Source organism: Hylaeus anthracinus, unplaced genomic scaffold (assembly GCF_026225885.1).
Source record: "Hylaeus anthracinus isolate JK02 unplaced genomic scaffold, UHH_iyHylAnth1.0_haploid 11985, whole genome shotgun sequence".
In the NCBI taxonomy this organism is placed as follows: domain Eukaryota; kingdom Metazoa; phylum Arthropoda; class Insecta; order Hymenoptera; family Colletidae; genus Hylaeus; species Hylaeus anthracinus.
The window spans coordinates 8362102-8389443 of record NW_026534333.1 but is presented as its reverse complement, the minus strand read 5'-3'; the positions used below and the strand labels follow the sequence as shown (position 1 = coordinate 8389443).

General features: G+C 38.1%; 1 protein-coding gene across 4 annotated transcripts in view; it reads right to left on the bottom strand.

The window, feature by feature from the left end:
* The window catches only part of LOC128886877 (pseudouridylate synthase RPUSD2-like), a 198214-nt gene that overhangs the window by 18081 nt on the left and 152791 nt on the right, over positions 1-27342 (bottom strand). For all 4 annotated transcript variants that reach the window (XM_054142090.1, XM_054142086.1, XM_054142087.1 and 1 more), the window contains one exon: positions 24455-24677. In XM_054142090.1, coding sequence (XP_053998065.1) covers positions 24455-24677 — 223 coding nt within the window. The remainder of the gene's footprint in view (positions 1-24454; positions 24678-27342) is intronic.

Here is a 27342-nt window from a genome sequence, read left to right as displayed (position 1 = left end):
ATCGATTGCCAAGATAACGTGCGTTGACAATTACAAGGTGAATTGTTTGAATTAAAATAAGAAACCATTAGAAATTTCACAGAGATTCGTTCATGTGTATATTATGTACACTGTTGGAGATAACTAGGAGATTTGTTTTTCAAGTAACTTCACGGATTTTTTTTTTATATTCAATACAAATATCACTATAATTATTTTATAATAGTTTGATGATAATATTATGCCAAGTACTCAAGTTAAAGAAAACACGAGGTATATAAACTTTTTGACTACTTTAAAATATACCTAAAGTATTTTCAAAGTTGGAAAAAAAATGAGAAAAATCTTTCTCTGTAAAAGAAATCACGAAAACACATAACATTTGGCCTGCTAATGTGGGTTCCCCTCTTAAGTATTAAATTATATTTCCAATTCCCAGCGTGACTGAATCTTCTCAATTGCTTAGAAAGCTGATGCCCTAATTGTTTCAAGCAACGATATTAATACCTCGCTCCAAATGGAGTACAGCCCCATATCGCAGATGCATCGGTTTACCTCCTAATATATTTTGTGTACTGGAGCGCGCAACACGAGAAGCAGAGGCTTCTGGAAGCGACTCTTGGAAAAAAAGGGAGCGCACACGTGCCCCCGAGATATTGCGAGAATATTTCAATCCCGCCAGGTTGACAAACTCCTGCCAGCTCCACTGGGTCCCGCTGTAATTTACATCACGAGGTATTCGCATGATAAAGTTGAGACGACGGATTCGAAACGTGACGTAAAATACGATTCTTTCGCCAGCAGCGTACTAAAATTTAGGGAAACATGCTTTCCTTATTATCGCGAATGGGATTAATTAGGAATAGATGACCTGGAATGTTGAAACTGCGAGGAATTGGGGAGATAACTCAATTTACAGTCGGGAATGTTGGAATGTTACTGAACACGGATAAACTGGGTTAGTTTCTGATGAAAATGGCTAGTTCTAAAGAAGAATAGTGTGTAAAAGGTAGGAATGTATGTGAAGTTCAAGGAAGGATGACTATAAATTGGTTGGGTTTAATTATTCGGTACAGGGTTGACTGAAAGGCTATTTTTGATTTTATGAATGTGAAATGAATTCATTAGGAACAGGTTATCTAGAATCCTAAACTGTGAGGAATTGGCGAAGTAATTTAATTTATCGTCGAGAATGTTGGTATGTTAATAAATATGGATCATCTGTGCTAATTTCTGATAGAGATGGTTAGTCCTAAAGAAAAATGGTGTATGAAAAGGAGGTGTACCTAATTCTTCAGTAGAGGATTATTTGGGAGACGCTATCATCAATTTAATGACCATGAAAGGGGTTGTAACACCTTGGCCAGTAGTTGAGGAGTTCATAGACTCGTAGAACTCCATAGAAGTTCAGTAATGGTCTTTCCCGAAGAGCTACTGCTACTAAGAGACCTTTTAACTATCGCAGCTGTATAAGAATGGTTTTAGCCAAGCTTATGCCTTTTAAGGGCACTTAAGGGTGAAGTTATAAAAACTACCCTTAGTCAATTACCAGCCAGATAAAGGCACAGCTTAAAAGATATTGTTCTTCAGACCGTTTGATGTTTTGACTAAAGATTGACGTATTATCAAACAATATTTCATTACGTCATCATAAATAATTAGCTTGTTATGTTTTATTCTATACTGCATTTTTAATAATACTTCATTATTTGGGAAAAATATATCTTACAAAATTAAATTTGTCCTCACATAAATGTTTACACGTGATATGGAACGTGTTAACGTGTCAACTATATACACAATTCTTAAGAATATTATCCCAAGCCACGGAGGTGCCTTAACAACACAACCAACTTACGAACAGAAGTCAAGTCTCTCGTCTACCTTCAACATTTGCCTCTATTCCATACTAAATTTTGAAAGTACCAATAACATCAGTCGCTGGCAATAGCAGCCATGGAACAAGGATGCTTAAGGGCCACCTTCAACATCCACTGGTGCCCTAAATTCTCCCGAATTGTTCCACGAAAGCACGGTCCTTGAAGAAGAGACCAAATGTTCGGATCCTCCTCCGGAGGTTTGTAACGCCATCAGTCACTTCGAAACAACGTTTGCCCAGGCACAGAGCACTATCTTTGGGTCAGCGTCTAGCAGAACACCATCTCCCAAGGACGGTTCAACCTCACGATTCACCGCCCCGAGATAACCGCAGAGGAATCGGGCTTCCCTTATCGTCGCAAGTTTCCTCACGGTTGTCGACGACAAGGGAGGAGGGACGAGGAGAATGGTCCTCTCCCGTCGCAACTCGCGATTGCTCAAGTTATGATTGAACTAATCGAACCAGTGGCCCGTTTGTGGACTCGGGGCGCGCAGGATTCGGAGTTGGGAGTTATTAGATCGTTAAAAATCCAGAAACGGCGACGAGAAAAGGGACTCCCCTTCGAGACAACTTTCACGATACATTAGAAACGATTTCAAGGATTGCTCTTCGATGCTGGTAAGTAAATGAGCCAGTGTGGAAGAGTCTTCTATAATGGGAAGTTCTATTAAAATATGAATTTGCCTAAACATCTGTAATCTAGTCATAAGCTCAGTTAGTTTAATCGATTTATCTCAACCTTATCACTCGTATATCCACGTCCAAGCATCTACTTCAGAGGTCTTGTTTATCTTTTCGATTAACACTTGACTACTGACGGGTAAGGAACCAGTTAAGAAGGGATGCGAAGTGACCCAGAGACCACCATACTTTATAGCTTCGTCGAAGACGTATAGCTCGACAATTTTAGATCTTTAGACTTCTAAATTTTCAAATAAGTCTTTATTGTTCTTTCATAAATGACTCTGCTACCAGGCTTAAACGATAGTTTAAAGGTAGTCTTTGATCTCATCCCTGCCACTCGTGTATCCATATATAATCCTCTACCTTTAGGTTTCTATGAAACCTGTTGATCTACGCCAGTCTACTCCTAGATAAAGAACAAATCACACGATTTCGGTGCAAGCAAGTTTCATAATATTTTATAGACAATCTCGCGGATCGGTGTTAGACGTCCCCGTGTGTAGTTCGATAAGAAACCAGTGCGTTTACGGTGCGAGCTGCGCGCTTTGAGCGATTTATTTTAGGAACCGCGCGAAGAAGACGGACAACACAGAATTACGAAAATGCTTGGGTGACTTGTCTCGGAGTGTTGTAATTTGACAATTACGAGCCGCCACTTTCGAAACCTTTTGCCATCTGCGAGTAATTGGCTGACGATAGCCGGCGACAGAGTGGAAAGATTTAAACGACACTTTTTGACTCTCAGTCTGCTTTGCGACGATTCAATTACTCGCTGGCAAACACGAAGGAAATAACCGGTGAAGCAGCTTCGAGCAAAGCTATTGCTTCTAGATGTATTTAATATTTGGGAGCCTGTTATGGCTTTTTAATTTTACATCTTTTAAGTTGGCATATATTCTTGTAAAGCAATAGCCTACTGGGTAAATGAGCTCTTCTATGTGATACGCTATCCTATCGAGTACTACTTCTCCAAGTGTGTAAATACAGTAAGGTCACATAAAGCGATAGGGAACTTAGGTCTTCGTTGTACATTTAACGGTATTAACTTAACTACTTTTCGCATCGTTTTGTTGTAATTTATTATTCGTTGTATTCTAATATTTATTGATTGGAACAATTAAAACTCAACAATTAAAACTCCGATATAATTAAACATTTATGATACACACAGTATCATTGAGTGTTCGATTAAACATTAATAACAATTACGGTTCAGAATAAGTATTTATTCGAGACATTATTCGCGAGAAATTTGTATACATATTTATATCTATTGGTTGAAATATCTAAAAATCCTCAGAATCACTAAAAATTTCGAATACTACAGACGCCTAAAAATAAATTGTGTAACGATTAACCTTTCGTTGCGCTGAAAGTACTTGGCAAATGTTTCACGTCATTATCTGCCAAATTGAATAGTTTATTCGGGTACTGCAACAACGATAAATGTCTGCTCGACTGTGTTTAATTGTCAGTTCAGAGTTTCTTATGTGTAAACAATGTTTTATAAGATACGTGATATTCTTGTGTTGATAATTTTCAAAAGATTTCATCATTGCATTTGGTTACATTGTTATGTTACAATGCTGCCTTGCACTATAATTGAAAATTGGGATTGAGAGTCATGTATAAGAATGAAAAGTCACTATCTCTTTAATAGTAATCATTTAAAATCAATTCAAACAAGAACATCCACGAAAAGAGTTTTCTTTTAAATTAACAATTCAAGCAAACAAAAATTTACGAATCCTTCTTTTCGAGTATCGCAAACAGTGTGAACGTAAATGGTCCGTGCACCATCCGTAGCCAATATTTAGAAACGGAAGAAGGAAAAACGAGTTGCGGTAGAAAATTGCCAACCCGCGCGTTTGTTGCTTTCCCGAAGGAAAAAAATCACATGGAAAACGCCCAGGGGCAGAATTCAATCTGGCCGTTTCATTGAACAGCATCGTTGATTCAAAACTGTCTGGCTTCGTTGGTTCGTTTGGACGTCGACAGGTACGCGCGAAACAGCCGTGCATATTTCATTCGAGATGCGTGTCACGTCGGTATGTGACCCGCGTTAAATTTGGAAGGTGCACGACGCCGTGACTACAACGCGCCGCTCGTGCGCCGAGTGTTGCACTTTTCAAATGTCAGCCGACGCGGCGACGCGTCTAGACCAGTTAATGTCGTCTTCGATGGAAATTGTATATTTCTATCGGTCAGCGCCGAGCTGCTAATTTATATAGAAGAAACTAGGCTGAGTTCGCCATAGTTCCAATAAATTTCATCTCTCTATGCCTCTCGGATCATCTTTTCTTCAATTTCGTTCAGTTCTAGTAATTCAAGATTCCATTTCACTGCTTTTAAATACGAATTCGAAATTTTGTTTGGAAATCTTTTTGCACAGAGTTAAATACCGAATTAAAGGGGACACTTGATTCTAATATCTTAGAAATAAACCGAGTTTAGAATCTGATGCAGATAGAATAGAATATTAGTCAGAATATAGACGTGAAAAAAGGAAGTGGGTTTATTAGGAACGTTAATTCAAGGCAGGGAGGCCCTGTTGGATGGGAGGCTCCTCCTGGTGGGACCGTCGATTTCAGAATGTCCTCCTGCATGTCCCCGGTGACACGGGAAATTGGGTAGGATGATTCAATTAGCCAGAAGCGGTTCCGTAGGCGAACGATCCGCTTCCGTCGGACACGTCGTGCAATTTCGCACAAGACTAGCCTTTAGCGGTGAATTAGAAACGCGTTTAACTGGCTGAACGAACGGTAGCCCAGCCTTAGTCCCTATTTCCTATCCATAATTTATAACGTTTCGCGTTTTTCAACTCGATCAACGAATCTCCTGAATTATTTAAGAACAGATCAAATAGATCTCTTGATTCTTGTTATCATAATGTAGTTTGGCGTTTCTTATGTGATTCAATAGAGACCATTAACGATGAATTTATTCGTCTTCTACGATATCAATTACTTCGACATGACGAGTTAATTCGTCTTCTTTGATTTTGTGACAATCTGAAGCGACGAGTTATCTCGTCTCCCGCAATACAATTGTATTTTAAACGTGCACGATAATTATGTATATTACGAAGTACAATATTATATCGTCTTTTCCAATGCGAAAACTCTTCAAATTAGCAGCTTAACTTCGCAAAAATGTATCGAACACGCCATAAAATCACGACTTCAACGTACATTTCAAAACCTACGATCATTCGAATCGTTATCCGTAGACCCAATCGATAAACCGTTCGACTTTCATCGAGAATCCAGCGCGATACCGAGGGCGATGAATAACGCAATGAGAACCATCGCCAAAGCTCTAAGCGTCTCCATTATACCACGGTGACGTTTGCCCTGCGATCCGAACGCATTGAAAAAAAGGGATACGAATCAGTAAGCCTCCGTTTGCATAAAAATAAGCCAGCAGTCGACCGGGAGTCAATTACTTATTCCAGAACCAAGCGGACAGATTAAGCATTCAAACAGTCAGGGAACGTGCACGGATACGCGCAGGATAACGAAACAGCCTCTGCCGGCTGGTTTCATCTCTCTAGCCCTCGATCATTTTTATTCCCTTCTTATCAGCGGTCTATTATCTTTGAGGCAGTCTGGCCAAAGCCTCGAGGAGCGTCTAACGAGACCGCGGAGCAAGCTCCGAAAAGCTGCGCCGCAATGGGTAATTGGACGAGGCTGAGGTTCTTTCGTAATCGAGCTGGATAAAGAATCCTTCGTCCAGGGCACAATTAAACGCGCTGTGGGACCGAACGATCCTCGGCCAGGGGACAAAGCGAGCCCTTTCGATGGAGACTCGGTCGATCGCTTTGATCGAATCCACCCAGGGAATTAGGAATGAAATTATTAGTAAGTTTTTGCGAGGAGAATTTCCATTCCACCGAGGGTTTCGTCGATCAATGGTATGTTCATCTATCTGGCTGACACATTCTGTGACCAGGACGCAAGAGTAATTCAAGTATTTTTCCGATCTCGTGGTAGCGTACGTTTGTGTTTACATGAATTTGTTTGAGAGAATACAAAATTCTTCTTTATTGTATTACGTGTAATCGGCGATAACGATGAAGACGACATTAAGACGACATTACTTTGCAACCATCGAATTTTTTTTATCTCACACCATAGAAGTATGCTTTTTGGTGAGAAAAGATTTAGGTAAAATTTGGAATTAATTGGACGAAAAGATCACGGGACACAAACTGGTGTGTACTTTGTATCAAAGTACACACACCTAAGGTTCACTCTAATATATGTATGTACGTATAGATTGCCTAATGTGTCTGACCATTACTAGCCGTTTCTACTTGTATCGATATTTGTGAATACAGACAATGGTATGGTATTATTTATTTCTCGTTCATGTTATTATTTTGCAACCAGTTAAGAAGAACTTCTGTTTGTAGCAAATTACTGTGTTTGGTATGATAAACAATTTGAACTGACAGTTTATGACTACTGTCAACATTATGCCAATGATATCAGATTATGTCACTATCGGACTATGCATTTTTATTATATCTGTAGGTACAATGATACAAGTAATATAGATTATATATAAATTACCTATATTATGTTTATATTCATTTGTAAATTAGGTAAATCACATATATTATATAATAAACAAAAGAGTAAGTTTCTCGAAAAATGTAATAGAATGAATTTTCGTTTATAACTTCATGTATTTATCCAACATAAATAGTTGTTACAATTTTTTTTTTTTTTTTATCGAATGGGTGAAAGTTACGTTCGATGCTGTGGTTTCCATCGTCACGTTTCTCTATTCTGCGCTGGCAGTTTTAAACAGATCTCGATAATTTGGAATTTCGCCAGTAGCTCGTGCGATGAATTAGATTTGGTTTGTTCGATTTGCTCGCCTTATTCGAACGATTTATCCCCCTCCCCCTCCCCTCGTTGACTGCCTTAAATAGGTCCACGTCCGCGTTCTGTTCTCTTTCTTGTTTCTCTCACTGTATCTTACGCGACGTGCAACATCAATTCACGGGGTGTGCCAGAAGTAACCAAACCAAGTGTTTATTATTATCAAATCAAGTGTTTCGAAACGTCAACTTTTTTTTAATTTTACGCAAAAATATTACAATTAAAAGAGGAAGTTTCTACTTTCCAATTTTCATGGTAGAATGGGGAAAATTTTATTCCACCGTGAAAGTTCAAAATATTATTCGAATCTCTACGTCTACGAGGATGTTTCAAGATGTGTTGCAAGATTTGCATCGACTAACTCGGAGAAATAAAATCCGTTTATTTGTAGGAATAACTTCAACTTTAACGTATCAATTCTCAGAAAGAACTCTAACTTTAACGTGTCAAGTCCGACGTATAAACTTCCAAATAAGATCCGTATGCCGCAGCGATAGGATACTTTTCTTTGGATATTGTCACGCGAAACGCCCGCTGGAAGCGACCGGAGGGGTTGAGAGCGTGGGTGTGTCGCGGGGAAAGTCAACCGGAAGCCGTACTTGTTGCGGAAATTGACGCAGGATCGGTGACATTGTTTGGCGAAGGTGGTTGCCAAGAAATACAACCGAACGTCGGTGTTTCTGCGACAACGAGAGTGACTCGGTGTGGTCAGGATGCCGCGCGCGTGCACACCCGTTACGGAAGTGAACTTGTTGCTGAATTTGGCAGCAACGACAGGAAGCCGAGTAGGAGGAGGGCTCGACATTTGGGAGTTGTTGCCTCCCTGAAATTTATACCCTTCCACGGCGGTCCGACCACGCGCTGGAAATTCGTCCCTTGCTCGTGAAACACTCGGTGGCAATGTGACAATGATGTATTTGCACGAGACCTAGCCGCGTGACTGATGAGGCATTGCATAAACTAACTGTATGGGATTACAGAATTTATAATTTGTATTTTTCGTTTGGTAGTTATCAGAGACTTCTGGGAAGTTTTTAAGTAATTATAATTGAGATAGTTTAATGATGGTGTTTGTAAATGAGACAATGAGCTATGAAAAGGACTTTCATTTTTGTTTTATTGTTACGGTGTTGCTATTTTCACGAAAGATTTTAAATTTGGTGTTCCTATATTTAAGAATTATTCCAATTTTAGGCGGTGTGACTAATGAGGCATTGTATTACGTAATTAAAAGTTCATATAATTGTAGTGTCCGCGCCTCCCATACCCAACAATAAGGAGTCAAATAAGAACACGAAACGTAGGGAACGGGATTGGTCGCGTAGGTAAAGCGGTCGACTGTGGATCCGAGGATCATCGTGGGTTCTCGAATCTCCGTGCCTTATTTTTCGTATAGACTTCTACATATGGGGGCTCGTCCGGGGTGGGGGGTTACAGCGGCAACTACACCGAAGAGGACCGGCCAGTGACGATGAGTCACGATAAACAACAATGACAAACGAAGGACGGGGTCGTGTTGACGGTGGAGCGGGCAGCAGTGAGGCGTCGAGAGAGAAAGAGAGAGGGGAGTACACTCCAGGGAAGGGGCAGCTTGAGATGTTGTCGGAGTGGGACTCCCGAAAAGAGGAGAAACGGCGAAAGAGGGCGCGGCGCGCACTGCTGTTGAGACGCAAAACCCGAGAAAACGGACATTCGAGGGCGAATGAATGTCAATTCAGGATGGCCGAGTGTAGTGTCTGCGCATCCCATACCCAACAATAAGGAGTCAAATAAGAACACGAAACGTAGGGTACGGGATTGGTCGCGTAGGTGAAGCGGTCGACTGTGGATCCGAGGATCGTGGCTTCGAATCCCCGTGCCTTATTTTTCGTTTAGACTCCTACATAATTTATAACTTATTATTATAATTAATAAAGTATTATATGATATTAAGTAATCTTCCCTCAGGACGAATTAAATCCCCATTTAACGCAGTATCTCTGCGTCCCAAAGAAGGAGTCAATTCGTCGTTTAAAACTGTCCTCATCGAAGAAAACGAGTTTGCTCGTCACTTGAAAATGTCTCTACATCAGATCAGACGAATGAACTCCCCGTTTAAGGGTGGCCCCGCATCGGGGAAGCTCTAGAATTCACGAGCCACTTGTGCGCTATCGTCGATAGGAAAGAACTTTACGTTCCAAGCGAGGTATCTCTTCCATTTGCATTCTTTGTCTCGTTCGGACGTTTGTCAGATCCCTTGCGCGTTCCGACAATTTTCCAATCAAAGGGCCGAGGGTTGCGGTGCCGACACAAAGCGTTATCGACGCAAACAGACTCGCTACGCAGCCAAGAGATTTTTAGTTAAATATTCAAAAGTATCTTCGAGCTCGTTTCGTAGTTGTCTCGTAGCGGTTAAGTCGCGTTCCTTTGATTTTTATGGATGTCCACGTACTGAGAACTCGTTGGCATTGTTTCCAGGACTTTTCGTCCTTTTATTTCCCATTCTCTGGTCAGCTCGTCGTGGAAATGGAAAAGTGAACGCACGCATCGATTACGAGTTGGGCGAAAAGAAAACGATTGGGGGAGGATGAGTCGAGAGGGATGGAATCGATGGATTACAACTGAGAACTTACGACTCAACAATCATTTTGTAAATTTTCGATCAATTAAATGAAACGATTAAACACGACACAAAGTTAGCACTAAGAAAACATATGAATAGACACACTAAAATTACTACTTAGTTAATTACTAAGGCCAATATTATTTCTAATCTTCTCGTATAATATTGAAATTCAATAATAAAAATGAACGAAATAAATTAAATAAACGTTTTCTATATAAATAGGAGAAAAATACAAAAACATGGTAAAATTGGAACTATCGATACACAATATACTTCTTAATCTTATTTCCATTCTTCTTATCATAACTTTGTTTCACATGACTCCTACATTGTTTTAATACTGTTTCCAGTATCTCTTAACTTTTATATCTGTGGGGACCTGGTTATAGCTCGGATACCTCCGGATCGCTAAACCCGTACTGTAGCTGCATATTCGCATACTACAGCCCCTGAGGGATTTTTTTGTTTACACCGGATTTTGCTTACACATTATGAAAACTGGCGTTGAGACGAATCCATCGACCTAATAATACACGGTCATTCAAGGAAACATGAACTTTTTTTAACCTGTTAAGTGAGTGGAGGGTGAAACACAATTGGCTCGCGGATTCTAGAGTTTAGCGATTAAGAACAGAGATCGATGCGCCGGAGATTAGGGCCGAGAGAGATTGATGACGAGCTGGAAGTCGAGTTACCTGACGAGACGGCGAAAATATTTGGCTGACGGTTTGGAGAAGAGGTTCAGACGTCCGCGTGGGGTGAGAAGGTTGATGCAAGGCTGTTGAATTTTAGATAGGACGACGCCGGAGAGGGTTGATTCGCGCCTGATAAGACGAATTGGAGATTGCGAAGGTATGAGTACGAGATGGATGATTTTTCACGAATTTCGATGGAAAAGGGTTGGAGGGGGGTGAGCTTCTCGGCAGCGATTTAGGCTGATCCTCGACCATCGCTGAGAACGAAATTCGGGAATTTTTAAATTATTCTAATATGGGAATTTTTGGGACTCGAGATAATCTAATAAAATAAAATTTTGTAAGAATACAAGATAACGTAGCAATTTTATTAACGAAGCTAGAGTTGGTTAATTATCAAACGTGGAAGGTTCCTGTTACCGTCGCTGGTTTAGTTATAGTCGAAGGGGGTTGACGGGGAGGGTTAAGCGTGTTGCGGGTCGAGGGCGAAGCTAAAGCTCGGCGACAGGTTGATTTATTAGCTAAGGCTTGGGGCACGATGATATCTACAAGGATCGCAAGTTGGTTGTTTTTGGACCACGCGATATCTGTTACAGTCAAGAGTCACCCCCTGGGGCTGCCCTCGGTTATCGTGCATGATCGCACCCTTACGTTTTGACCTTTCGCATACGCAGTCTTGTTCGCATCACCTTTCGCTAATCTTCTCCAAGTGATTCCATTGTTTAAGGAAACGTTAAATTTCATCTACAATTATTTCTGTTCTCTGGTTTATAAATAAACTATTCCTCTATCGTAACAAACTATGTTTATATAATTGGATAATTGGATTAACAAGGAATACCACCCAACTGAAAGACAAAACGAAAAATATCCGTCTAATATTTTTGAATACTCTACGCGTGCCAAGTTTCATTAAAATCGACTTCGAACAATTAGGTTATATTCCTTGTGAGCTTTGTTTACGTAATTTGATAGACCAAGCATTTTTTTATTTTATTTAAATAGAATTTTATAACACAAAAACTTCAGCGAATAAAATAGGTGTGAATTTTAGAATTCGTATGCATGAAAACCAGCGAATTATTAATAGTTTGAACGTTTCGAAACTGGTAAACATGAAAGTGCATAAACTACGGTGATAATAAATTTGAGAAATTGAGAGTGTACGGTAATTTAGAAATTTCGATAACGGAAAATGTTACGGCTGAAAGGGGGATGAAATAATCCACGGATAACAGTAATCGCGAATCCCGAGGCTCGATAATTGGAACGAGCGAGTTACAATAATCGCAACATGTCCCAATAATCGCGAATTTTAAATGTAAAAGAGCATGACAACTAGTTAATAATTCGAGGCATTCGATAATTCACATAATTGCAAATGTCATGAATCGTGTAATTAGTCATATAATTGAATATTGAATGTGACAATTTAATTTACTCTGCAAATAAAAATATTCTTGACATTAACAAAAAAAAAAAAAAAAATTAAAATGTAACTAGTAATAAATTACATACATTCCAGAATTTTATTTCTAACATTTGTTTGTGTTATTGCATACCATGTGCACTTTGTAATCTCTTGAACATTCAAATTTCTTATAAATGCATAAGAATTCGTAATATACTCGTTACTTTAAATTTAAGTAAAATTTACACATAAATCTAAATGGAAAAACGTTGAAAAGGGAAGCGAGAAATATTTGTTCAGCTTATCGATCCACATTAATTTGGAAACCAACAATATTGTTCCCCCTTTGTCCGTACGGCTCTTTGAATCATTGCATTCGTTTCCGTATCCATTTTTCGAAACAGGTTAAACTATCGCCATTTTACTCAGCCAATGAATGCACAGTTTAAAAGGCAAGCACGAAACGGTTACGATCCGTGGTAGTCGACCGCTTCGCAGCGTAATTATCGAACGTCTCGTATTTTCTTATTTTCATTTCATTGCTCCGTCCTCTGCCTAGTTTTACGAGTCGTCGTTAATGCTCCTTGGCAGTATGGAAATTAAGCGTCGCTACGTTTTTGCAAATTAATATTCCTCTGCGTAATTCTACGAGTTTGCCGGTAATGGAGTTTGCGAATTCGCAAGTTGTTGCATTTTGAAAATAATGCGAGCTAACGGGTTTTTATAATCCCGCGAGTATATTTAGTTACAGGTAACAACGTTGCGTACTGTATGTAATATAAATTTTGTAATTTGTAAAGAGCATTGTAATGCTTAATGCAGAACGAATTAAATTATGAAACGATTCTAGAATATACGAGTATTGTAGAGAATATATTTTTGTTATTTATAGAATGTATACCGTATGATTAAATATTATTAATTTAATGAAATATGAGAATCTAGTATATTTAAACAAATATTTGCTATTCAAAGTAAAAGTATAATTCTCATTTGCAAGTAGATAGGATGATAGAATGAAGTCTTCTCCACGTGCACATAGCATATCTGAGTACTAACCATACGTGGTGTTCCTAAAGTCTGGGCACATAGAAAATAAAGAAGATTTTTAAGATATAATATGGAAAAAACTAATTATATTCACTAACATTTTTTCTATGTTCAGACTTTACGAATACTCTGCACATTTTCCCCTTAAAATTTTCAAAATACCCACGAATTAATACTCGAATCTCGTATCCATACTATGAGATGAAAAATGTTCGTCATTCAACAAGGAAAAGTTTGGTAAACGCTGCTCTATTGTGATCTTTCCTTGATCTTTGCTCATCCTTTCTCCATCCCCTCCCTTTATGAACTCAAGCAATTGTCAAGATACACTCTCATCGTTCCAGGAAAGATCCTGTCAACAACGGGGACAGGGACGATTCATCATCCGCCAGGATGAATAAATTCCATCGTCGGAGTAATTAATCTTGCGTCGTAATTTCCAGTTAGTTCGAAGAGGTGGTTGCTCGATGTCTCGTCTTACGGTGTCGTGTGTCCGTCCAATGGCCACCTAATGCATGCAGAAACTAATTCGGTGTCCTCATGAAACGCAAATTTTCCTGGGACACGGGCCGAATCGCTGTCAGCCAGGAACAGTGTCTCCTGGTTCTCGTTGTTTGTAATTGAGTCTGCGAAGCGGCCATAACAATGCGGCAAATTGTCCTCTCTGTTCTTGTATTCTCGTTTTTTAAAAGAGAATTTTTATACATTTGAAATGGCACCGAGACTTTAATCTTCAGACGTTATGTCAGCAGAAGATTTTAAAGAATTGCAAGTGGCACTGTACCAGGGATTATAGTTTTCTTTTTTCTTTTTTTAAACCCAATGCCTGCGGATTTTCCTGAAGAAAGGTGACTCATTCTTTATGTCTCCAATTCACTGATAAGTTGAGAAATTGGATTAAAAACAGGAGAGATTCTTGAAATCTATTCATCTTTCTGACGACATTTGAGAAATTTGAAAAGTATTTTAGCTACAATTTTTGTAATTGTATGATCCTTTATCAAACAAGTTTGTTAGAGTTTGGAGGTGGTACCATATGTATCGGTTTTGAGATTTGTGAATTTGTGAATTTTTGAAAAACCAGAATTTCCTTTAGGAAAGTTAAGAAATACGAAGCAATATAAATATATCCCCAATTTTTATAATCTGTAAAGAAAGTTGAAACGTTGTTATAGTTTCAAGTTGCATAGTTATGGGTAGTTTGACCAGGAAATTGATCAAAATGAGAAGCGTTTCAATTCATCACGGGTGCCGAGATTCTTGTCTTTCCGACGAAAATTTGAGAAATTTAAGGTAGCCCTACGCCGGTTTCGGGGATTCGTGTCTTCTCCACAAGAATTTGAGAAATTCGACGTTGTACAGTTATGTCGGATGGAGAGAATTTGAAAAATTTTGATACTAATTGACACGGTAAGAACTCCGAGATTCGAAAAGTTTATCGTTTAGAAAATAGACACCATGGCTACTCAGAAAATGTACAATATCAAAATAAAATTTTTGATACACACAGGAAAAAACAAACAATAGTTTGATATTACTTAACATTTTTGGAAAGACAAGTTTCTGTATCTACATTTAAAGATCGTGATCTCCTAAGAAAAAATTGATCTGCATAAAATAATCTATTAAATTGTACGGCAACCGCTGCTAGATCCAGATAAAAGAAACTGATTCGATTCGAGCAATAGATTCTGACGAAAGTATGTAAATGCAACGGGAGCCACATTTATGGGGTCAATCCAATTCATGAGCCCGAGTGTACTAAATTCGGATCGCTATTACGCCTACATCCGGCTGGAAAATATGCAAATATTGTACATAAAGTTATTCAGAATTTTTATGTAGTCTTCTTGAAGGGAAAATTAATGCAATTCCCTTCTTGTTGCATAATTATTTCGTCGGACGACACCAACAATATTTGCGATATTTATTAAATAACGTAAAATTAATTTTTTCGTTTTGTAACGCAATTTATTCAGAAACTTAGATTTCTGATTCTTTGTGTACAGGGTAATCTATTAGAAATAAAATACTTTGGTATCTTTGTTATTTTGTATAACAAGAAGTATTTATTTCTTTTTGTTTATTCAACGTCTTTAGTGCACAATTATGTAAGGCTATGAAACGTACAGATTAATCACTGCGTCTCTTAAAATAACTTTTAAAGTAGATTTCATGCAAAATAATGCATCTTTTCACATTTCTAAATTTAAAGTCATCTTCCTTGATACCTCATCAATATTTATGTATTTGCCAGTAATTTCAACTGGTTTTTTTCACTTAGCATAGGCATAAGCATTAATTTACCCATGTCAAACACTTCAATTTTACTTTTAAACATAATTAATACGACACACACTATGTGTACACAATCAATTTTATGAGGAAAGATAAAATTGTAAAATAAAATACATTTTGATGAAACAGTAAAATATCACCGTATACTTTGCATACTTTGTATAATACAATCTTTTTTTCTAAAATAAAACAATAATAATTTAGCCAATTGTCTCACTCTGGATATTTAATATTTTTGAAAAGACACGTTTCTGTTTCCATGTTTAAAACAGTCGCACTTGCTCGAAATACACTTAAATAAGTTCGCATTATGGATAGTTAGAATTTCTGTAATTCGAGAGTCGACTAATCGCGAGGGTCGGTTTGAACCGAATCTGATCGAAGGCTGAAATGTTCGCTCGTTAAACACCCACAGGAGTAATAATCGTCGAAAAGCGAGGCTCTAATAAACCGCTCAAGGAACCACTCGAAACGTGATTAAAGTGCAGTTGACATTTCGCCTAGTCTTGCACCTGTAGCTCGCTCTGTTTCACAGGGGAAGCGAAACTCGCCCCGTAAATGGACGGAATTAACGCGACCCTCTCGGTACACAATCCACGAAACTACCTTCGACCCTACAATGTTCGACAATTATTCCTCTAAGGCGCCCTAGTCGCCATTCTAATTCGCCAAATTTTATCCTCGAACAAAGTAAAAGTGGAAGTGGTTGTTGATGCTTGCGTTGAAACGAGTTGTGTGTTCTTCAGGCGAATCGAACATTTCATTTCGCCCAAATAACTTCTTCCATTGTTTAGATTGTCACTCATGATATATTTAAAATATGTATTACAATTTTTTATTTTCAGCTGATAAGAAAAAAGGGTGAAATGGAAAACAGTCTAGTATGAAGAGAAACATTTATTATTAGTTGAAGTGTGATATTTGCATAGAATATATGTATAATAAATAGTTTGTAACCATTATGTATTATAAAAAAAAAAAAAAAAATTTGAAGGAATATTCTGAGCTCTGCCACATAGAATTTTTAGTATTAGACAAGTTTTAGTATTTTTACTTTTACCTTGTTTTAATCTATCAATTTACAAAAATTATCCGAAAAAAAGAGTTTCATCCCCATCCTTTATTTTAAAACAAAACTGACCTCATATTTCAACCTCTTAATCTTCAATACCAAAGTGAAGTGCGATTAAATTTTCCGATATTTCCACTTTTACCTTTCATCGAGGTAAAATTTTCTTTCAAGGAGTAACCGCGCAGAGGACAAAAATTCTGTCGTACCAAGGGCGAACCTAAATCGCGATTAAAATTCAACGATCGAGGGGTAAGACTGGCTTGTAATTCGAGAAAATTAACGTCGACCGACGTTCGCCTAACTTTCCTCGAAAGTTTATCTCGCGAGTGGATGTTTGACAATTCGTTACGTAAACGACGATCCCTTACAGATTCCCATGGATAGCAGGACCGATTTCGCTGGAATATCATTTCCATAATTTTCAGAGTCGACTACGGAACGCCGTGGAACCGGAACGTGATCAAACCATTATCGAGGAACTTACGTAACGTCACTGAAAGATCGCTTTTGATAATCGTATATTGTTATTTCTGTCAAAAGCCAGTGATTTTCTTTTAGGAAACTTTAATTGAATTTAAAATTACTTCCAAGATATTTTTACACCTTTTGATGTTGCAAGTGTGCAAGATAGAACAGTGTTAAACGATAATTGGTAGTAGAACTTGTGGATGTGAGGAAGGAAGGGAAATTTGGTAACCATAACCCATTTGCATCGCAGCTATGAACACGCTACTAGACATATTCGTCAGAGGTGATGGTAAACCATACCTCTAGTCAGACATATCAACCTGAATAAGATAAATGAGTTAATTAAGTATTATTCAAAGTTTTGTTAAAAATTATTGACTTACTATTAAATTCGATAGCGGCCTTTATGTAAATAAGAAAATAGAGGAAAGAAGGATACAAAGAAGATGGGGAAAAAGTGAACTTATACTAAAAAATCGAACAGCAATAAATTAGTCAAGTAGTATTAAAACGTAAAAACAAGAATAAATTAGTAAAACAATGGTGAAATATAAACGAGTAATAAAAAAAAGTGGAATCTGAGAAAGGAATAAAATGGTAAAACAGTAAAGTAACAATTGAGTGTAGCAAAGAAATGAAATGGTAACCACAAGGTAAAGACCGTATAAAGTGAATCATATAAAACTGTATATCCCCTCAAAGCGTTACCATAAACTGCGATTCACAATATAACCAACGATTCTTGTGCAATAAAAGTCGAACGATTATTATTTAGTTATCGAGGGCACCTGCGGTTTGTTTCGAAACAAGAATTCGTCCGTGATCGACACGGGTCCTTGGCTCCTCAGTGCAGAGGTGCACTTGTCTAGGCGGTGAAACGCTATCAGCGATAAAATATTAAAACAAACAAACCGCTGGCAACGTGTCAGGAATCTCAAATAGAATTCACCGCGCGCAGATATTACGTCAAACGGTGCACCAAAGCAACAAAAGCCTTTGTCGCGAGGTACAGATGTTGCAACGCGAAGACGCCTTGTCAAAGATACCGGTCGATCGATCGTGTGAAAGAACCTGTTATTATCGAGACCCATCGTAGTCATCGATAATCGAGCAAAGCATCTTCCACGAAAGAAAGGAAGGAGGGGACGCGTTCGTCTATGAACGTCCTTCGTTTGGTGCGAGAAAGAAAGATTCTTCTTGGCCTGAAATCGATTGTCCCTCACCGTTTCCTTCATTACGCGCCAACATCGTCAATCGTTCGTTTTCCAACAATTTTCCGCCAACAGAATTTATGGAACGAAGCAATTAGCTTCGAAGGTCTGAGTGCCCAATTGTTGATATTTTTTTGTTTGTCACCAAAAAGGCAATATATTATTTTATAGGGATTGTTTCTTCGAAAGGGATAAATTTTGGTTTCTTCAACTCTTATCTTTGCAAGTTCCATTTTTATTTTGTTGATTCTGAGTATTCAATTTCCACAGCTCTAGTATACAGGAATTGTTCAAGTGTCTCTTAACTTTGATTCTGACTCTTTCGTTCCTTGTTCGAATCTAATTTTTGTATCATTGTTTTCTAATCTTTTTAACCGAATCAAGTTTCAAGTTCTTGTTGTTACCGAGGTTGAGGTTTCGATTTTCTTTGTATTTAACACGATTTGATCCTGGGCGAAACATTTTTTTCAAGAAAGTTAAAACCCAGTAAAGTCGATATTTTCCAGGAAAGTTCAGAATTCGAAGAAAAGAAACCCTAAAAAACAATTCGGGATTCGAACCTGGGTCCTTGGGATTTGAAAGTGGACACACTAGCGACTTGACCAAGGCCCCATTCACTTTCTTTCACTTTTCTGGATGTAATTAATTCCATGAATCTATGGGACACGTTATTCTTTCCGTACCATTATTTTGCTTAATAGTCTAGCAATTTATAGACGTATTTTTTCCCGAAAAATGTTCAGATGTCTTTGTAAAATAAATCATTTGGTAAACATTGATATCCAGATTAAATCATACTAGTCGCAATTGTATTGTTTGGGAACTGCTCCCGACGGTTTTTTATTTGCGCCAGACAGACGCTATCTGCAGACAAATTTAAAGCCAGAATCGAGAACAAAAATACTTGTTTATCTGTTATGCTAGTGCTCGACTGACCCGGTTATCTGAACTTGGCAAACACATGAACAAATTTGCGTACCTTTCCAGTAAACAAAAGCCTATTGTATTTGTATGCATTAGAAGTTATGCATGCAAATTGAGATTTTCCCACTTCGATATCGATATAAATAAATGAATAAAAAATTCATAAGTATCTTGTAATAAATCAATTTTGTCGTGTTACTACAAGTTGTGTATACTAAATTACACTATCAAACTATCAATTTAGATGTCGTAGCATAAGTCTCATTGAACATCATTTTTATTCTGACAAACATTTCCCAAAACGTATAGTATAAAATTTATCCATCTCGGGAAGAAGCCACAATTTTTTTCTCTCTATAACTATTAATCGAAATTTCATGTTACAAGCCTCATTGTAAATCATTTTAATCCTGAATATTGATTTTCCAGTAGTCGTGGCATTCGCTTGGCCTTGCAGGCCAGGATGAGTAATTAATCGAAGAATGCCAGAGCAATTAACAGCTATTATCGCTGGAGAACGATCTTCTCAGCCGTTTAAGTGACGTCAGTATCCGCGTTTTATTGTTTACCGCAAGGATCACGGACCCGAATGATCTTACCACGCGACCTTCACCCGAAGAAACGAGTTCCTCCGTTGATCGAGGCTTTTACGCGCAACGTTACGAAATCGCGGTTGGGGAGACGATTTCTACGCCAGCGGCGATAGGCAGGACTGTGTTAAACCTCCGTGGGCCCTGCTCACTTAGTGCCACCCCTTCGTTTCCCCCCGATATAATTTTTAAAAAGAAATTAAGACGTTGTATCGACAGTGGGAATAAAATAAAAATCTTCAAATTGTTAAAATCTTATATAGAACTTTGTTCATCGTCTAATAAAATTCTGTCCATTGAGTGCCGTTATTTACATTATAAACAGCATCGCGCAGAGCACTGCTAACCTGGATATTATGCACGGTGAAAGAGCTCCAACATAATCTATGGAATCATTTCAATGTCGATACAACTTGTATGCAAATAGTCGAGGAAGAATAATAATAAGCGAAGGACATGTGTGTTTGCAAAAAATATGACCTTTCGATGAATAACTGGTTAATTATACAATTATCAATCTGGAACATTTGAAGAAAAAGTAAACTGTTAAGATAACTTTTAAGAGAAATGAATATTGTATTTTCTAAAACTATGTTTAAATTAGTCTAATTATATCGTAACGATTAATAATTAATACGATGGCCCAATATATTTGATCACTAATGTATATTCCAAGTCTCTGGAAAATCCATTAGATATTGACTTAGTAATTGCCGCAAAGTAAGTGACAACACTAATATATAATACATACGTAAGACAATACTGCCTAAGTGATTATAAAAAGCGTATGGTATTCTAAGTAAGCACATGTTTACTCGTGCGTTGAAATAAATAGACGGTACACTCATGCAAACCAAAACGATATATATCAACATTTATTGCAAACGAAGATAACATTTGTTATTAAAATATTACTATTATTCTTGTATCTATTGACACTTTTTTTATTCCTTTGACACGTGTGATGCAGTTTGCTCTTGGTTTTTTTTTAACACTTTGTATGCACGAGTCGCTTAACCTCGCGACCTAAAACGACTCGTAAACCTTAAGTTTTGTGCAAACGTAGTAAACAAAAAATTTCATGACCATGAGCTTGGGTCATGTACTATGATAACTAGTGTCTCATCACTTTACTTTCTTATCAAAACTAACCCATGGATACCTTTCTCAATATTATTATTTGAATATTTTTATTCAAATACCATTAATCGAATATTATTATTCGAATGTTATTATTTGAATAATAAAATTCGAGTAGTCTCATTAAGAATTGTTACGCAATTCTAGCTAACTAATCGATACAGAGAGTCCGTTTCTCTTTCAATTTTTTGTCCAAAGATCAACGACAAACGTAGAACATGCTCGAAGGACTTTTTAAATTCACGAAAGGGAGAGCCACATGGCCAGAATGCAACTAAGAAACAAACCAGGTGAAATAACTCTCATCTCTTTCTTACCATTCTAACGCACAGTGTATCAAAATGACAAAATCCAAGACGAAAATCATAATTCATGGAGATCAAACTATTGAAATTTGTACGCAGAACGTGAAATTATCAAACTTTATCAAATAGTTTACTGTTCTCCGATTCCATATCATAAATTTGCAAAAGCCTCTTTAATCCGGAATCAAACTACAAATAAATGTTCAAAACTGTGTCCTTAATTTGAATAATTATATAAATAAATGAAGTAAAAAGAAATTGTGTTACTTCATACAGATTTATCGCCCGAAACCCAAATATTAATTAAACCAGAATTGTTAATTGCGAATCTGGATTCCAAAGGGAAATTTTCAAAAATTTCTCTAAGCTAAAAATTGCAACCTCGTACGGATAAACGGTAACCGCGTTGATAATAGAAACCTCGTTGAGCGTCGACGCGTTTAGGATTCCTTTTATATTCGTGTCAAGGATATCGCGAGGATAACGGGAGTCCTTTGTGATTCGCACTTGGAAATGCTCGGATAGAGACGACGCGTGTTCTCTGTTCTATCGTGCTTCCAGTCTTGATCTTTCGGCGTGGTATTCCGTAGAGGCGGTTCAATGAAAGTGATTTCGACGGAAGTACCGCGCACGGAGACGCTTGAAAGGTCTCTGATTACTGCGAAACTGCTGCAGAGGGATCTTCGAATCTCTGTTTATGAAAGCAAAATACGGAGAGATCCCCCGGATCTCTGCGCAGACGGAAATGGGATACGCCATCAAATGGTATACACAGATCTCGATGAATCCTTGGATGACTTCTGATGAGTTTGATTTCTGCAAGGGCTCGAGATTGGGGCTGAGACTGTTCTCTGGATAATAGTATTTACGTATTTCAGTACAATTATTCAAGAATGAAGTACTGTTCAATTAGAATTGTTCGAATATTCAATACTACTCAAGTATCACTATTTCAATATTTAAAACAACTCGAAAGTTACTATTCGAACATACGATGCTATTCGAGTATCATGAGTATTCAATACTATTCGAATACCATTACCTCGATATCGCTACTCTAATACTGGAGTACTATCATTTCAACGTCCTTACAATTATTTTTGTAAATTTCAATGGAAGTATCGTCGTACACGTGTGTGAGGGCATTTCTAATTATTACGAAACTGTAGAAAGGCAATCCCTATAGCTCTGTGTATTGAAATAAAATACCCTGGCCCTTGGATCTCTGATTGGACGAAGCTGTAATATGACACGAGATACTGAATGAAATTCTGGATTAATTAATGCGATCTGCGTTTGCTTTTATTCGTTCATGCATATGTTCGTGAAAATGATTCCGACGGGATTACTGTATATAGAGATGATTGGATTTCTGATTACGAAACTAGAACACGAAAATAAACTTCAGGGACTGTTAAATTTTTTCTTCAATAAAAATGTATTGTGACATTAAATAATGGATAAAATTCTGAATTAATGCAAGCTCTAGTTCGTTTTCCTCGTTTTGAACATTTTATTTTATTTGTTTATTGCATCACGGTCTCATTTTTATTGTCTTGAACGTATTCATGTTTAGTATAAAGTATTCAAGTAATGATATTCGAATAATGAATACTTGTGTGTTCGAACAGAGATATTAAAGTACTCGAGTAATCAAGTATTCTAACAACGATATTTAAATCCTGAACTATTCAAACAAAGATATTCGACTACTTGAATATTCGAAGTTGGGTTATTTATAACAACCCCTAGTTAGTTATTAAATATTACGAGTTCTTCGTAGCATTCGAATTCTCGCCAGGTATTCGAATACAGCATCACGAGTTAGCGAACCGACGAGGGTGTTTTATCCTCACGCGAAATAATTCCATCGTTCCGAAGGGCTTTCATCCCTTTATTTGTTCGACGAATAATATTACCGCGACCACACGAGCGTTTGGTAAATTTGACGAGGGTGTAGTGCCTTACTAGCTTAACCATTTTAACCCACTGTATATCTATCTGTGTGAGTGTGTGTATGTGTTTGGTTTTTTTTCGCTTCTTCTGTTGATAAAGCTGTTCCCCGCATTCCGCAGCCTCTGATCTCAAACGGAACAAACTCGCTGCGGAAACGGATAAATCGCGGTTATTCGATTAGGTTGACTTAAGCGAAGCTTTCCTCTGCTTCACGTTTCCTTGCGCGCGGTCGAATCCTCGACGAAGAAGAGGATCGATTTTCGTCGCTTCATTGAACATCTAATCGCGGGGGTAATGAGTGCGAACGTTATACAGGGTGGACCAGTAACAATAACCGTATCGGACGGCATGCTTGCTTTGGCCATTTCAATGCCGTTATCCGAATACTGCTGTTTAAATGTTAGTATTCTAATATCGTTATCTTATTTATTAAAACAGACAAGAATAGTGCAGCATAGTGAAATAATCATTTAGTACCCGCATAGTGAACTATTTAAAACAGAATATTTGAAACATTCGCTTACTTTTAGCGATTGAAAAAAATGCATCAAAAGGAAGCAAGAATTTTCTTTTATGGTCAAGAATAGGCAATACTTTTATTAATCATATATTATAGATACTACATATAGAAAAATGTAAAATTCAGTTGTATTGCAGAATAAAGATGTATTATTATTATATTATTATTGGTCCATCACGTATACGTAATTTGTAACGCTGTATAGAAATGAAATGAACGGAACGACACACACTTCAGTTTCACAGTACACGTATAATAAGAGACACGGGATGATAATGTTTGGCGACAGAGCTCCAGTGGCTAGAATCGCGGTCCCTGAGTTCGTTGCAAGTATAGTAAACGCAGTGCCGAGGTGCAGAAATGATCGTCTGAAGTTCGATAAACATTGTTTTCAATTGCTCCTTTCCTTTTTTGAGACGCAGGTAGTTTGAAAGTTTGTCTTTTTCAGTGCTGGAGGGATGAGATAGGAAACGTGACAAAGACATAGGAGGTGGAGGAAAGCAACTCTCTCTCGAATTCTTTCGTTTTGAAAGATAGAGCAGTTTGCATTTTCTGGAGATGGAGCGAAGACAATCTGCTGAGATATTATTTAAACGTTATTCGTAAGGATCAAAGGAAACAATGTCTACACGTTTTCAATTGTTAATATATACAAATATTGTAATATATCTCTCTTGTCGAGAACACCGTGACAATAATCCGATTTATTCCAATGAACGATCAATTGTGAACCCAAAACGACACATGCGAGAAATGTTAACATCTGCTGCTCTCTTACCTGTGAACGACGTTGGCCAGCAGGTCATTGTGCCGCAATCTGTAATCAACGTCCACCTTTTGATAGTTAACGGTCAGGGTTCCCGCTATGATACAGCGCTTGTACTCATCCACCGGATGCGCGCGGAACTCTCGTGCAAAAACCTCGAGGATCTTCTCGCCCACCCATCTCCCTTTCGTGAATGTGGTGAAGGTGAAGTAGTAAGGGTACACTTTTCTGAGTCCTGTAACAAAGAACCGTTCGATATTAGATCAGTCAATGGAACCCCTCTACAATCTTTCAAATTACGAGCGCTCGTCGTGTATCCGCGACAAATTTCGAAACCTTACCTGTTAACTTGAGACACTCTACAATCGGCTCCACTGGCACGGCGGGAGTTGAAATTCTCACAATTTCCAGCGAAACAACAGGTGCAACGAGAATTTGCACGTGCGACGATAAATCGCCGCGCGAAGGACACACAGCGACCGTTTACGTAAGCAAAAAGATGATAAGAACGGGTGACCATCCAACTTCTGTCGTCCATTAATCCCGTTATTATAATCTTTAAATAGTGTCGCGATTGTTTCGTAATTAATTACAAATTGGCACGAAGTCCGCGCCAACGCTCCCGACCGAAAATAAACCGCGTCGAAATCGCGCCAATCGTCGTAAATCACGATAAATCCAGCTAGCGGGCGTTAAACGACGACTAACGAGCGATTATCTAGCGAGGAAATTTTCGATTTGTTCAACATTTTGGCCGAGTGTCAACCATCGAGGCCTTTGCTGGACTTTCGTGGACCCTTTTGGATTGCAATAACGAGGAACTTCGCGATTTTCGTTCAAAGTCACCTGAACGTGATTTCTTCTATTAACTACTGTATATAGTAATAAAGAGTATGTGTTCGCAACAGAAAAGACTTTGGAATACCAGAAACAAGGGATTAATTTTAATTTGTAATACACAATTTCATACATTCACGCGATGAATAGTATCCTCTGTTTGCATTACGTTGCTTTTACGTCCTTTTACTACTCAGATCTCAATCTTGCAAATTTAATGGACATGAATTTACGAATTTACGAAAGCTAGAAATAAAGGGAAGTTACATTGAAAATTGATCCCTGTACCTACACGCAGAATGTAATATATCGCAAAGTAATGAGAATCCAGCTGTTTTCGAATGTCGAATAATGTTCAATTTATTTAATTAATTTATATGTAAATTCGTAGGAAGACTAAATTGAAAATGTAAATTCCGAGCGAGGAAGAATTCCATTAACGTACAAAGAGAAATTTAATTCTCAGTACTAATTGTTCATTATTAACGGCATACTTTTGTCACGAAACACGTCAAATTGTAACACAGAATCCTAGTATAAGTCGTCTAAATTAATTCTACTTTGAACATAATTAATTCCTCTTTTAATACCGGCGGAAAGCAAAGACGAAGCTTTCACTGGAGTAATATTTCATCAAGGGATTGTCGATAGCATCGTTTAAAATTGTCGAGCTCCCTTTGTCTTTCGACTTCATCGTAAATAATTCCGTAAATTGCAAAAGTAATATCTAGAACGATATATCGCACGTTCGACCGACAAAACAAAATCGTTCGACTTAATTCGCTTTATCGTTCACGGTCGATGAAGCATAAAAGATTCCGAATGCCGCGATGAATCAACTCCTCTTCCGTTGCAACGTGTAAACATCGATCAGTTTTCAGCAGAAATGTTGGCCCTTCTTTCGTAAATAGGAAGTTCCAATACCCAAATCTCGTAAACAAGAAATTTACACTTTTCTCTTCGTCGAGAGAAAATTTTATTTGATTTTGTGATTTGAAAAAATTTGTTTCGCAAATAACTTCCACTTCGATACCAGCCTCTGTCTCAACAACAAAAATATTCGTTGGCAAATCTAATCCAGTGATGAAAAACGTGTATATCTATCCCTGTTTCAACAACAAGAATGTTTTACGACTCTGCTTCATCACGAATCGGTGGCGATCGTTTTAATGCCCTAGTTCGTCCTTAACGGGTAAAAGAGGGCCGTCATGTGTTGAAAGAAGCCAAAAATGCCGCGACTCCTCCGCCCTGATAACCACAGGTCTCTTACGCGGAAGCGAAGAAAAGAAGAAGATCCGACGATTTCGAAGAAACTGGAAGCGTTTTTGAGGTTTCCCTAACGATTCGTGCGCGACTGACTTTCCTTCGCCATCCTCCCAGGGACTGTCACGCGATAATTAATTCGACTTTTCGGGACGATCGTCTCCGTCTTTCTTTCATCCTACTGCATTCCGCCACGAAATTCGTCGTTGTCGAATTGGGAAGAAACTTTAAAGTCAGATATATTTATTATATAAACGATGGAGGGGAAGAAGCGACGAACGAACGTCGTAAAAGAAAAGACGACAAGAAATCAAAACAAAATCGATTTCCCACGAATTGGTCGCAGCGAGCAGTGAAAAAGGCCAGCGAAGATGGACTCGTCGAAACTTTAACGACGATCAAAGGTGATATTACAAAGAGTTGTGCGAACGACGTGGAATCGCTCGACTCCATTTTCGCAATTAAAATCATTTTAATTAAACACCCGGACAGCTTCGATCGGCCCGCCGAACCGGAAGGGGCGAGCAGACCGCGGATGAAAGGAGAGTGGGCTTCTCCTTTTCAGCGGCTCGCCGAAGAAAGAGATTACCTAGCAATTTATGGAGCGGCTCGAAGTGGGTGTGTCATCGAAACGAGCGCGTCCGCTTGTTCTTTAAAGCGTGAAAAAGGGAATTTTCTATTCTCCCTGGGTGAAGCTCGTCCCCTCCGCGACGCTTTTTAATTAATTGAAACACGGTCACCAGCATTGCTGGATCGCTATTAACCGATATCAAGATATAATAAATTATGAAATCGATTTA